General features: G+C 46.5%; 1 protein-coding gene across 1 annotated transcript in view; it reads right to left on the bottom strand.

The window, feature by feature from the left end:
• PTGIS (prostaglandin I2 synthase) overlaps positions 1 to 15,059 on the bottom strand; it is a 42,550-nt gene that overhangs the window by 13,948 nt on the left and 13,543 nt on the right. Inside the window, exons 4-5 of the mRNA XM_036826232.1 lie at positions 13,761 to 13,904; positions 9,086 to 9,237 (exon numbers count right to left, since the gene is read on the bottom strand). Of these exons, the coding sequence (XP_036682127.1) occupies positions 9,086 to 9,237; positions 13,761 to 13,904 (296 nt within the window). The remainder of the gene's footprint in view (positions 1 to 9,085; positions 9,238 to 13,760; positions 13,905 to 15,059) is intronic.

Here is a 15,059-nt window from a genome sequence, read left to right as displayed (position 1 = left end):
TCCAGGTGTCACCCCAGGGCATGGGGAGTTCCTGTGGGAAAGAGGCGACAGGGACCCCGGCCCTTAAATGCTGGCCTGGCCCAGAGGAGGTACTCAATCAACATTTGCTAAATGAATGGGCTTCTCAGCGCAGCAGGGGGAGGAGCAGGAAACGGGGAGCCACATTCTCCCTTCCTGGGGTCTGATCCGAGGAACACCAGCCCACGTGGGCGGGGAGACCCTGAGAGCACGCTCAGCACAGCGTCACTCAGGGGTAACGACCAAACTAACCACCAAGAGGGGGCAGGTTGGTCTGGGGTCTCAAACTCAACTACCTGCAGGAAAGGCAGGTAAAGTGAATGAGGGAGGAGGGACGGGAAGGGGCCCAACGGGAGGGTCGGGTGGCTCCACTCAGCTCCAGCGACCAGCCCAGCACAGCCAGGGAGCCTGGGTTTCTAGAAGAAACTGAAATCTAGATGTTCAGGGGGAATCTTCTCATGTGTTTTAAAGTTAGCATCTCAGTAAGAAATTTTTAAATCACCGCGCAGGCCACAAAAGCATCTCAAGTTAAACTGGCTCACAGATCACCAGTTCGAAAACACCATTAAATAAACAATGGTGTGTTTACATTCTGGAAAACCGTGAAGCAGTGAAAACCAATGAGGAAGTTCTTTATGTCCAGCCCTCACCCGGGCCCACACAGGCAGACCATCGAAGGAATAAAGTCAGATGCTTACTTATTTATTGTATTAATGCTACAAGATGATGCTGTATTGACATATATATATGTGCAAATATACGATTTGGTTTTTCCAAAATCACTCCTTGGAAAAGGGGGAGTCGCTTGGACTGCTACAAAATTCCAAAGTACTAGAAACTCTCTCATTGACTTTTTTGAGCCACAAAGCAGTGTTTCAGGAAGATCCATCCACCCAGTGGCTCTAAACCAGGCTGCACGTTACAGGATGTAAAACGCAGGCAAAACTTATTGAAGTATATTAGTTATGTTTTCAAATAATATGCTCCATGTGCTTTTCTTCAACCTCTAGACACTTTTTCAGGTGACATACTTCTCAATTTAAAGCAATGAGGCCAACTGTTCATCTGAAATACACGATTTTCCTCTTTCCCAAATTTTCAGGTACTGGAGCATCACCAGGCAGGTTTAAATCTCTGGCTGCTCAGGTCCCCACCCCACCCCCACCAATCTCATCAGAATCTCTGGGGGTGCGGCCCAGGCACATGGAGCTTTTAAACAGGTGGGTGCAGGGTGCAGGGTGCAGGAGGTGCTGAAGCCACCTCAGTTGATGCTGGTTCTAGATGCTTACTTACAGGACCAATCTGATGAGATTGTTAACAAAAGGAGGTAAAGGGCTTCCCTGGTGGCACAGTGGTTAAGAATCCGCCTGCCAATGCAGGGGACTTGGGTTCGAGCCCTGGTCCGGGAAGATCCCACATGCCACGGAGCAACTGGGCCCGTGAGCCACAACTACTGAGCCTGCACTCTAGAGCCCGTGAGTCACAACTACTGAGCCCGCGTGCCATAACTAATGAAGCCCGCGTGCCTTGAGCCCGTGCTCCGCAACAAGGGAAGCCACCGCAATGAGAAGCCCGCGCACCACAACGAAGAGTAGCCCCTGCTCGCCGCAACTAGAGAAAGCCTGTGCACAGCAACGAAGACCCAGTGCAGCCAAAAACAAATAAATAAATAAAATTTTTAAAAAAGAGAGAAAAGAATCAAAATTAAATTAAATTAAAATTTTAAAAAAAGGAGGGGAAATTTAACACAGATTTAGAAATGACTGGCATCTTTTAAGGTCTGACAGCACAACTGCAGGTCTTGAATGTCACTGTAAATACGGCTTTTAAGGATGACTTTCAAAAGCAATGCAGTATGAAAAGACAACTGACAGAATGGGAGAAAATATTTGCACATCATACAGATACTTGTATACACCCATGTTCATAGCAGCATTATTCACAATAGTCAAAAGGTCGAAATAACCCGTGTCCATCAACAGATGAATAGGTAGACAAGAGGTGGCATATCCATACAATGGAATATTATCCAGCCTTAAAAAGAAGGACATTCTGACACATGCTACAACATGGAAGAATCCTGAGAACGTTATACTAAGTGAAATAAGGCAGACACAAAAAGAGAAATATTGCATGATTCCACTTATACGAGGTACTCAGAATAGGCAAATTCATAGAGACAGAGAGTAGAATACAGGTTAATAGGGGTGGAGGGAGGGAGAGATGGGGAGTTATTATTTAATGGATACAGATCTTCTGGTATGATGAAAAACTTCTGGAAATACATAACGGTATGGCTACACAACATTGTGAAGGTATTTATTGCCACTGAATTTTATACTTAAAATGGTTTAAATAGTAAATTTTATGTTATACATATTTTACCACCACTAAGAAAACAGGAAGATATGTGAATGTCATTTGGCAAATGAGCCAAAGATGGTGGTGTATAATAAAAAATTGGATTGGCAAAAAAACAAGTAAAAAAAAAATATAGCAGCAATTTGATCAAATCTGCTTAACATTTGAAGAGCTTTAGAACAGTGCAGGATACACGAAATCTTACACAAGAGTTAGCTATTGCTACTCTACATTGTTAGAAAAAGGCAAAGTGTCCACATCAGTGTGTTTACTATGCACTTGTGGGCAAAAGAGAAAAACAAGAATATAGCACATTTGCTTGTATTTGCATAAAGGAACTCTGGAAGGATCCACGAGAAACTAATAAAAGCAGCCAATTGTGGAGAGTGGGAATTGGGTGGAAGGAGGGATGGCAAGAAGGGAGAGGAGACTTTTCACTGTTACCATTTTATATTTTCAATGTTTGAACCACGTGAAACATATTCAAAATCTGGCACCACCCCCTATCCCTGTAAAACATTTCCAGTGAAAGATCACAGATTCATAGACTTACAGATTCAAAAAGTTCATTCTGTATTTCAAACAGATGATCGGGAGTGAAGAAGAGGGGTTCTGAAAAACTGAGTTTGGTGACTCCACCTGGGACCCCGCTGATGGGGAAGACACAGGTGTCAAAGGTGGAGCCTGAATAAGCCAATTCCTGAAATGTGAGCGTGGGAAGAAAGCAACATTTCTAAACGGTTAGTTTATACAACATGTGAGCTTAACGAGGGATGTTCAACAAAATCAATAAGGAGACGTTATTTCATTTCCAGTCCTAATTATTTCCATGTTTAGTTTGACCAAAAAAACAAAGCAAGACAAAACAAAAAAACTTTCCCACTGAGAAAACCAGGGTTTGCTGTGTATTTAGATCAGAGTATAATTGGGGCTCATACTGTATTTTACCACGTGGAGAAGGGTCTAGAACTGCTCTGTCAAGGAAGGAAGCCACAAGCCACATGTGCTTACTGAGTACATGAACTGTGGCCGCCTGGAACTGAGACGTGCTATGAGTAAAAAGTACACCCCAGATTTCAAGTCTTAGCATGAGAAACAAAATGTAAAATATCGCAAGAATTTTTATATTAATTACATGCTGAAATGCTAATATCTTAGATATACTGGGTTAAAGAAAAAATATAATATTTTTTATATTTTATACAATTGATTTATATTTTATAAAGTTGATTTCACCTCTTCCTTTTTTTAATGCGTCTACTAGAAAATTTTAAATTACATATATGACTGGCATTCTATTTCTACAGGATAGCACTGTTCTAGCAGGATAACACCAAATTGATAACAATGGTTACCTTGGTGATAGATGTAGAGGGAGTGTGGTCAAAAGAGAATTTGCCTTCTCTGTAATATTTGATTTTTTTTTTCACAAGAGGCAGGGGAGCCAAGTTAAGAGCCCAAACTCTGGAGCAGAGTGCCTGACCTTGAACAAGGCACCTCACCTCTGAACACCTCAGTTTTCTTACCTATAAATTGAGGCAAGAGTACTCATCACATAGGGTTATACAGGGATTGAATGCATTAACATATAAAGTCCAAAGAGGGATGCCTAGCACAGGCCTAAAAAACATTAGCTATATTATTAAACAAAGCTTGACGAATGTTAGTAAATTATTAGTCCAAGGAGAATGTATTCATGTATTATTTCTATAAGTAAGAAATAATAATAAATTGTGAGATAGCGAACACCCAGTTTGCAGCCATAGAGACCCAGGTTGAAATCCCAGCTCAGCCCCTTCCTAGAAGGATGATCTTGGGCAAATCACTTTGTATCTCTGAGTCTCAGTTCCCCATCTGTAAAATGGAGGCAACCTGGTTCACAGGATCATTAGGAGGACTCAAAAAGATCACACACAGAACACACTCTGTACTGGCAGGGGTTTGGTAAGTTGTACTTGCTACATTTCTGCCATTTTTATAAGGTATTATTCATCAGCCCCAGTGTAATGACTCAACGCTGTGAATCAGAACTGGCTGGCTCATGTGACTGGTAACTTGGTCAGAGGCAGGAGAAACAGGTTTGATGTCAGATCTCCCATGCTGTGTGGGCTTGGCTGAGGCCCTGTCCATCTATGGGCCTCAGTCTCTCCATTTGTAAAGCAAGAGGCCTAGCCTTGGAAACACCTCTGACCACTGGAGACCTGAGGGTACAGTTTAGAGAGGCCCCCAGCGGAGACATGTTTTTTTTTTAAAGTCTTGTGTTTTACCTTTAAAATGCATTTGATTTTTGCATTAGACCCCGTGATTCTTTAATATAAGAATGCTTTTTTTCCCCCAAACAATATTTAAATAAATAATAATAATCCAGTGAAATGATTATTCCAGAAAGAAGCAGTATGCTGAGCTTGGGGCTCTATTTAACTCCCTACTGCCCCCCCAACTCCCTCCTGTATGAGAAGCACCAGACTCAGTGGTCTAAGGGTCTCCAAAAGGGTCAATTTTCTTTTAAAATGTTTATATTTCTAAAAGCAGAGGAGGAATAATGCATGCAAGTGGTAAATAACAACAACAACGACAATAATAATAAAAGAAAAAGAAAGAAAGAAACTCTAAGAGTTCAAATGGGCGTTAAGAGTCTCTCCATCCCATCTCAGCTTTCCAAGAGGCAAAAATCTATAAATGTTCCCACATTTAAACACAAACACACACACCCCCATACCCTCTGTTCTGCACCTTTTTCATAACAGTAGATTTCATCCTATAGCAGTATATCCCATTACTTTCTACAGTTGCATAGTTTTCCTTTGTGTGAAAGCATAATTTATTTCATCAGCTACTACAGGGGACATTTAGGTTGTTTGTAGGGTTTGCTAAAACAAGTGACATGCTAATGAATATCTGTGGATCCGTAGACACACGCAAGCATTTCTGTGGGGTAATTCCAAGAAGCGGAAGTACAGGAGCAAAGGAAGGTGTACTTTATATGTTGATAGGTTCTACCAAATCACTCTTCAAAAGAAGCTGCATAGCCTCACATGCCCACAACCAGGTCTGAGGGCCGTTCTGCACCTCAGCCTCCAGTCCCTAGCTGAGAAACCTTCCCCAGCATCGCCACCTGCTGCCCACACTGGGAAATGCAGCCTTCCCATACCCAGCCCAGAGCTGCTCCCAGAAAAACAGGGAGCGTTCCCCTCTGCATCTACCCAGACTCCCCTGGAGCATCTGTACGGAGGAAACGGCAACAGAGAAACTACTCTTTCCTGGAGAAGCAATCCGTGCCGGCACGTGTCAGTGCTTTATGCACTAGATTTTGCAATCAGACAGACCAAGTTTCCCTTTTGCTGGCTCTGCCACCTACCAGCTGTGTGTCTATGACAAGTGGCTTCACCTCTCTGAGCCTCAGTTTCTTTACCTGCAAAATGAATTTAATAATACCAACTTTCCAGCACTGATGGCAGGATTCAATAAGATAAGGAGTTGCCTCTAAAAAGACATTAAGAATCATGAACAGGCAATTCACAAAGAGGAAAAGCAAATGGCTGGTAACACTAAAAGATGTTTCATCACAGTAGTCAGGGAAATGCCCATAAAGCCAGATGCCCTTTTTTGCCCATCAGATTGGCAAGGGTTTAAACACCGATAACTGCATGTTGAAAAGGTGGTGGGAAAATGCAAATTAAAACAACAAGTTACCCACCTCTGTCCATTAGGTTGGCAAACAAATGGAAAGACTGAAAAAATCTGGTGGGGAATGAGCAGACTCCTTTCCTTTGGGTAGGCATATGAATGCTCCATGGTTTTGGAAATGATGTGGCAACAGCTAATAAAAATTTTAATGTGCATGCCCTTTGACCCAGCAAACCCACTTCCAGGAAACTGTTAGAGAGAAATAAAATCACCAGATAGTAAAAGAGATACAAGTACAAGGAAATACTATAACAGTAACGCACACGAAAAAGGAAACAATTATAAATATCCGTTGGAGGGGGATGGCTGCCTAAATATTGACCTGCAAGAGCCAGAAAGATGTCTGGATTTTCTATGTTGAGTTTTACATCCCTCTACTTTGCTATATTCATTTTTGCTTGAGTTAGTTTTATCATAGATTTTCTGGGGTTTTCTGGGTATAGCATCAGATTATCTGCAAATAGGGATACTTTTATTTCTTCTTTACTCATTCTTATATTGGTAATTGATTTCTCTTATCTAAGTGCATTGGTTAATGCCTCTAGAAGATGTGTGTATTGACAAGGGAGACTGTATGTTGTTAGGTTAAAAAAATAAGTTGTAGTTAATAGATATAATCCCTTTCTATAAATACACACAGTGACACTTTAGATACATATATTTGTCTCCATTTTCAAAATAGAATATCCCTACAAAACACTGTGAAGGGATACATCAGCATGTTAACGTTGGTTTCCATAGGAAGCTGAGCTTGGAAGACTGAGTATTATTACTTTTTACTGTCTACATCTACCACAAGAATATGTTTCTTTTTTAATTTAAACAATCTAATGTGTTAAAGTTTGATTTTTAAAAATATATAAATAAATGAAATGGGGTCATGAGCTGTTGTGAGCACTGAATCAGACAATGTTTAACCTGGTATCTGGCACAAAGAAAATGTTCAACAAATAGTGTTTTTTCTTTATCACCTCAGCCAATCCTAACAGCCACCTTCTAGGAAGATCCTACTGTTCTCCCCATCTTACAGATGGGATCACTGAGGCACACAGAGAATACATAAGAGCCAGTAAACCGCCTCAAGCCACCTGAGCCCAGAGTCTGTCTCGACCACTGCCTTCAACTGCTCCTCCGGAGAAAAGACCTAGGGCAAAAAGAAGTTGAGTAGGGACTTCCCTGGTGGCAGAGTAGTTAAGAATCCGCCTGCCAATGCAGGGGACACGGGTTGAAGCCCTGGTCCGGGAAGACCCCACACGCCGCGGAGCAACTAAGCCTATGCGCCACAACTACTGAGCCTGTGCTCTGCAGCCCGCAAGCCACAACTACTAAGCCCACGTGCCACAACTACTGAAGCCCGTGCACCTAGAGTCCGTGCTCTGCAACAAGAGAAGCCACAGCAGTGAGAAGCCCGTGCACCTCAACGAAGAGTAGCCCCCACTTGCTGCAACTAGAGAAAGCCCGTGTGCAGCAACAAAGACCCAACGCAGCCAAAAATTTAAAATTTAATTAATCAATTAATTAAAAAAAAAAAAAAAAAGAAGTTAAGTAACTTGCCCCAAATCACCAGCAAGGAAGCAGCACAATGGGGATCTGAACCCAGGTCTTATTGCAAGTATCTGAGACCAGGACACACAGTATTTCTCAACCTTCCTACAGCACCTGTCATACATGCAGTATCCCAGCCTCACTGGAGATTCAGATTCAAATGGACCACGATGGGGCTTGGTGACTTGTCTTATTAACAAGGACCCCAGAGGATTCTTCTCACTGGGGAAGTCTGAGACACAGTGGCCAGGGGAGAATGCAGCTCAGTGGCTCCTATGGCCCTGGCACTCTGAATCCAGCAGGAAGCTCTTTACCAATATTGAGTCCACAGAAATGAATGACGTGGGGTTTTACAAACCGATGTGGAAAGTTCTAGATGTGGAGTTCAGTGAAAATGCTAAGTAGCAGAACAATGCCTCTCCAGTGTGCTATGTCGATGTTATAAAAGCACAGGGCTGATAACTAAGAAAAACGAAGCCATGTGTGCTCAGAAAGACATGCTCAAGAATGTTCGTAACAAGCTAACCAAACCAGAAACCAGAAACCACCAAGATGTCCATCCACTAGGAATGGATAACAAATTGTGGTTATTACGCTAATGAAATACTTCACAGCAACGAAAAAGAACAAACTATAGATACATTCAACCTGCATGAATCTTACAGACATGAAGCTGAGTGAAAGAAATCAGATATGAAAGGGCACATGTTGTATGATTCGTTTTACAGGAAGTGTAAGAACAGGTAAAACTAAGCTGAGGTGAAAGAAATCCATAGAGTGGCTAACTCTGGGGGGCGGATATTGACTGGGAAAGGGCATAAAAAGTTTAGATTTACCTCGAAGCTGTGCATTTAGGACATGTGTGCTTTCCTGTATATAAATTATACCTCAGTAAAAAAAAGAAATTAAAAACCTTAAAAATAGAAAAAAAATGACTCACAACTCTGTGTGTGTGTGTGTGTGTGTGTGTGTTTGTGTGTGTGTGTGTTTAGAGAGAGTTCTGCAGGATATACTCCAAGCTAATAATAATGGTCACCTCTGTGGAGGGGAGGGGGAGTGGTGGGCTGGGATGGGGAGAAGTTGGAGAATTCTTTTATTGTTCCCTCTAAATTATTCTATATGGCTGGAATTTCTTATAATCAGCATAAACTACTTGTAAAAAATTCTAGAGCAAATTAAATCTTAAAACTAGAAAAGGAGCACACACACACACACACACACACACACACACACACACACACACTCAAGGTCCCCAGGCCCCACTCTAGATGTGCTGTATCAGAATTTCCACCAGGAACCCCAGCTCTAGTCCAAGCCCTGCCTCCCCACCACTCTGCTCTTGCATACCCCAGTGACGGGGATCTCACTATCTTTAAGGGCATTAGAATGTCTTTCCTCCTACGTTATCTATGATCATCCCTCTCTGGGTCCCTCCATTAGCCCCACCACCCACCAGGGCCCCCATGGTGCTTACCCACTGACAGGGAGCCACGTGCCAGTTTGGGGAGCAGCAGGTCAAGCTGGCGGAAGGTGTGGAAGACGTCGGCTGAGTGGCTGCGGTCCTGGGCCTGGCTCTCCTGGGTGTGTGGCGGTGCCTCGACACCGTACAGAGTCAGGTAGCCGGCTCTGGGGGCGGCAAACAGCTGGTCAGGGGGTTGTCTTTGGACACTCCCGGCCGAACCCTCCCAGGGCTGCCTACACGTTTTCTTCATTTGTACACCTGAGGAGCACCTAATTTTCCTACCATATGTCAGGGACCTCTCTGGACCACAGAGTCAGCAGAGAAGAAAACAGACAAAACCCTCACACCCTCATGGAGCCAACACTCTAATGAGGGAGACAGACAGAGAAACGGGTGGACGAGTCATAGGTCAGCTGGGGCTCAGAGGGAGGGACAACGAGGGAGGGGGTGGGGAGGGGCTCTCGGTGAAGGATGAGAAGGAGCCAGCACGGGGAGAGCAGAGGGAGGGGCCCGAGGCACAGGGAAGAGCCAACCTCCTGCGGCAGGAAGGAGACAGAGTGTGGAGGAGCTGCCCGGAGGCTGGTGAGCAGAGCAGAGTGAGGGGTGGCCAGTGGGGCGAGATGGGGGCACCGATCAGGAAAGGAGGCTCCTGCCCCTGGAGAGGGAGTCAGGGTGGGCTCCCTGGAGGAGGCAGGTCTGAGCTGAGACCTGCAGGATAAGCAGGGGAAAGGGGTTCGGGCAGAGGGCATGGTCCCCGCAAAGGCCCAGAGCCAAGAAAGCAACCACAGCCAGGTCAGGGCACTGCCAGGTACTGCTGGCCCAGGTGCTGGACTGGAGAGCGAGGGGCCGGGGTGCAGCACCCTGGGAGTTTGCAGGGCCAGTTACACAGGGCAGGCAGGGGGCTGGGTGTCAAGGGTGAGAAGGTTGGCCTTGACCCAAAGAGCCCCGAGGGGTCTGAGCAGGAGAGGGACAGGGCCTGGTGGGGGGTATGGAGAGAGGATGAGACACAGGAGCAAGTGCGAGCCCTCGTGTGCACGCACACACACAACACACACACAACACACTCACAACACACACACACACACTGCCCACAGGAATGCTCTCAGAGGAAATGTTTTCACCACCAGCCACTTTTTAATGCTCCAGGAGCCCAGCCCCACTGGCCTCAGTCCTGGGAGGAAAACCGCAGGTTTTCACTTTTTCCACGTGGTGAGAGGGGCCAGGACTTCTGAGAGAGACACCATGAAGCCCTGATCCAGCCCCCCTCAGCTCCTCCAAGTCCCTGGATCTCCCAGGACAGGGATTTTCCTGAGAAGGAGAGCAAAGAAGCAGGAATGAGGGAGGATGGGGCTGAGAAAGGCCTGTCTGGTCCCCACTTTGTCCCTCATTCACACAGTGTAGACATGTAGTAGGTCTTCAATAAATGTTCTATCAATGGATGAATGGATGAATGGATGGATGGGAGGGAGGATGGGTGGATGGCTGGGAGGGAGGATGAGTGGCTAGATGAATGGATGGATGGTTGGGAAGGAGGGAGGGAGAGTGGGTGGATGGATGCATGGATAGCTAGAACTTAATCCAGAGAACACTGATCTTGGAAGAAAATATGGGGTCACCATGATTCTGAGCTCAGTTATCCAGGCTACTCTCCCACCTTCTCCCTGCATCCCACTCATCTTCCCCTCAACCAGTTTTGGCCTCCATGCCCCCCAGAGATGGCCGAGTTCAAGACCTGCCCATCCCACTGGACTAAAAGGAAGCAATCCTTTCTTCAGAACAGCTGAAACGAGCTACCTATAGAGTCTAACCCGTTGGCCCTACTGATGCCTCTGCATCAGCCCAGAAAGAATTCCCTCCTCCTTTTCCTCCAAACGTGTAAGCCCCTGGATCCCTCCTCTTCAGACGAATGTCCTCAGTCTCCTTATGGCAGAAGTTGTAAAGGTGCAGCCCACAATCTAGATTCAGTCCAGAAACGTGTTTTGTTTGGTTAATAGAGTTTTCCTAAAAACAAACCGAATGCATATTTAAACATTTGGGGAAAGTCATACAAAATCTGGATTTCCCCCTCCATCTCATTTTGAAAAAGGAGAAAGTCTGACCACTGGGAACCTGCAGTCCTGCCTGGAAGCCCTGGGTAGGAGTGGAGTCACGGCCACCCCTCTTAGACGGGCACAAGCTGGCAGGGTCAGACGGTCCTCCCCAGGCCCTGCGGTCTCTGTGACACTGCAGTTAAACACCTGTCACCATTTGTCATCCTACTTGCACTGGTTTTTTTCTTAAAGCAGAAAACTAGTTCCTTAGATAAAATTTCTACCAAAAATAGGCAATGAAAAATAACCCCTCCCCAAAAGGAAAGAAAACCAGGAAGACCACGAGGTTTCACACTGTGGACATGAAGCCCCTTCCTATGGCACCTCCACATCAAACTAACACCTAACACAGCTGAAGACAGGCAATAAATAATTACATGACCTATAAATAACACATATGACCTACAGGTGGCGCTAGGAGCCATAAAGAAAAAGCAGGAATGGGTGGGGTAATGAGAGGGCCATCATATTAAATGGGGTGGCAGGAAAGACCTCCCTGAGCAGGTGACCCTTGAGATGAGACTTGAATGAAGTGAGGCGGGAGCCATGCCGACATATAGGGAAGAGCATTCTTGGGCAAGGGAACGGAAACTGCAAAGGCCTTGAGTTGGGAGCATGCCTGGCCTGTTCAAGGGGCAGCAAGGAGGCTGGTGAGATGATACCAGCGGAGGCTGGTGAGATGATACCAGCGGAATCAGAGTTAGAACTCTGGATGTGATTGAGTGAGGCAGGGGCCCACACAGGACAGGTTGGAATCTCACGGTCTCGGGCTACGTGAACACACACCTCTGTACCAGTGTGGCTGTCATCCAACTTGCCCACTGCTTTTCTATTTCAGGGGCTGCAGACGGCGATGAAAAGGCCCAAGGAGGCAGGAGCTGCAGCCCAGGGCTCAGGCCCTGAAGACACAGGGATCCATTTACATCTGCCCTCCTGCACTGTGCCTGCTGTTACCATGAGCCTAAACGGACCCAGCTGCCACCACGTGGCCCCCACCTCCCCCAGTGCCTCAGCTTCTTCTCTGACTTCTTTGCCCACACAAGGATACGGGATGGCAGGAGCTAGGAGACCTGGGAGCGCCCTGCTGTGAACTTGCTGGGTGGTTTTAGCTGCCCCTCTCTGGACCTCAGTCTCCACACCATATGATGACAGGGTGGACCAGACCTGCATCACCCAGACCAATCACAGCCATTGGTGGTGTCTGCACCACTCCAAGGTGAGATGAGAAAAAGGGGACACATCAAGGGTCATGCTTGAGAGTGTAGGCTCTGCATCCAGCCCTGCCAGGACCCCAACCGTGGGACTCTGGGCAAATGACTTAGACTCTCCAGGCCTTAGTCATCTCATCTGTCAAATGGGGTTTGTAAAGTACCCGCTTCACAGAGTTGTTGTGAGGATTAAATGTATTAGTGCACACTGAGCCTACATGAACACACACATGTCATAAATATTCCTGTGTGCCCATATGTGTCAGCAAATGCCTGTCCTTTATCCTCAAACTGTGTTGCTGTAATTTTTTGGAGCGGTTGAAATGTCTCGCTTTTATGAGATGCTGGTCATTAGGGGCGCCACCAAAAACTACTGGCTCTCTTTCCCTCACTGCCTGTGGCCATACTCCTCCATCCCCGCCGCCACGCAGTCAAATCCACCAGCAGGTCCCACCGACCCCATCCCCCAAAGCTACCCAAATTCTCACCATCGCCTGGTCCAGGCCACCATTCTGTCTCATCTGGGCAACTACAACAGCCTCCTAACAGGTCCCCCTGCCTCCCTTTCATTGCCATCCACCCAAACTATGGTCTAGTCTCTATCTGGCAGCCAAAGACAGCTTTTAAAACTCTAAGTCCAGGGCTTCCCTGGTGGCACAGTGGTTGAGGGTCTGCCTGCCGATGCAGGGGACACGGGTTCGAGCCCTGGTCTGGGAAGATCCCGCATGCTGCGGAGCAGCTGGGCCCGTGAGCCACAATTGCTGAGCCTGCGCGTCTGGAGCCTGTGCTCCGCAACAAGAGAGGCCGCGATAGTGAGAGGCCCGTGCACCGCGATGAGGAGTGGCCCCCACTTGCCGCAACTAGAGAAAGCCCTCACACGGAAACGAAGACCCAACACAGCCATAAATAAATAAATAAAAATAAAATACTTTAAAAAAAAAAAAAAAGAGCTTCTCCCTATGTTAAAAAACAAAAAACAAAAAAACCCCCTAAGTCCAATGGTGTCATGCCCCTGCTTAAACCCCCAATGTCACTCATCTCACGTAGAATAAATTCCAAAGCCTTCCATGGCCTTGAGGCTCTGTGAGACCCAGTTTCTCCCAGTTTCTCTGACCTCATCCCCCCCCACCCCGCCCCACCTCCTTGGCTCATTAGGCTCCAGCCACACTGGCCCTCTCGCCAAGCATCTGGGTGACCAGCAAGGCCCCTTTTCTGGCCTGTGTCTCCTTTACAGCTCATAGGCTGAGTCAGGCGACCACTCGGAGTCCCAGATACAAAATGTTGTCTTGCGGCCTTTGCTTTGGAGCATCCCAAACTGCTTCCCCATCCACAAAGTCCTCCTGGTTCCCCTGGCCACTATTAATGGCTGGTCCAGAGTGCTGGGCTCACCTGAGCAGGAAGCTGTAGGAGAATTCGAGGAGTCCCATCTCATGCCAGCCACTGCCTGCTTCCGTGGTGTCACCCAGCAGGACAGTGTGGAGGTTGGTACACATGGCTTCCGTGAGCGCCTGGAGCTCTTTGTGGAGGAGAGTCCTGGGGCAAGGAACAAAGGTGTGAGAGTGTAGCTTCCAAAAGTATATGTATATATGCACACAGGCACCTCCTTGGACAAACCTCAGAGTCCCAGGGCTCCAGTTCCTCATTGGCAATGAGGGCTTTTGGAAGATTGGCTTAAACAAAATATTATTATTTCTATCATCATCAACAATGACGATAGTTACTATTCATTTTGCCAAGCACAATGATCTCATTTTATCTTTTGACAGCCCTAGGGATAACAGTTACTATTATGATACCCATTTACAGATGGAGAGACTCAGGGTCAGAGAGGAAAGTGACTTGCCAAGGTCACCCAGCCAGTAAGTGATACAGCTGGGACTGAAACCCTGATCTGCCCAACTCCAGAGTCTGAACTTTTAAACGGGATAGTCATCCCCTCTCGGGGCACACAAGCTTGGATAAGGAACCCACAGACTTGCAGAAGAGAGAGAACTAAGAAACCAGCCCTTTCTCCTTGAGATCCAAAGTTAGGGAGACCTGTTTGGATAAAGTGTCCCGGACCAAGGACTGCTAATAAACATGACTCCAAGTGAATGCTCCATGAGGAATAAGGGAATCTGGCTGGTGATCTGGTCTCATCGTGTGTACCGAGGAGTCTGAGGAGAGGACCAGTTCTGGGAGAGCATGTGGCTGAAGCCAGAAGCCCCTCTGTACTGAGCCTCCACAATACAGTCAATATTGAGCCATGACTGAACATATGATTAGAAGCCAGGAAAGATGGGATCTTCTAACTAAGTTTAAGGCCCCTCTACACTGCACAAGGATCTAAACCATAAAGGACCCCACAGCATCAAGCGAAGCGTCCATGGGGTGGTGCAGAGCCGATGTTCCACAGTAACACCCTGTGGCAGCAACAAGACCAGTGCTAGTGTACCCATCAGGTGCTCTGGCTCTCTGTTGCCACCTGCTGTTTGGACACAGGATGGACCCCTTTAGACTGAATGAGCCCCTGGGTTCTTGGATAATTCAAGACAGGAAAGCTTCCAGAGGGGTTCCGCGAACTTCCAGGTGATAAAAGCTTTGGGATGTTTCACTGTTGGAAAAACAATAGACATGACCCATGTGAGATAATGTGTATGAAGGGCTTAACGTAGCGCTTGGCACATTGTAAGTGCTTAATACATGGGA

The sequence above is a fragment of the Balaenoptera musculus genome, chromosome 15 (genome assembly GCF_009873245.2).
Source record: "Balaenoptera musculus isolate JJ_BM4_2016_0621 chromosome 15, mBalMus1.pri.v3, whole genome shotgun sequence".
NCBI classification, from domain to species: Eukaryota; Metazoa; Chordata; class Mammalia; order Artiodactyla; family Balaenopteridae; genus Balaenoptera; species Balaenoptera musculus.
Note: the sequence above shows the minus strand (reverse complement) of the source record. Positions and strands in the feature narration are given on the sequence as shown.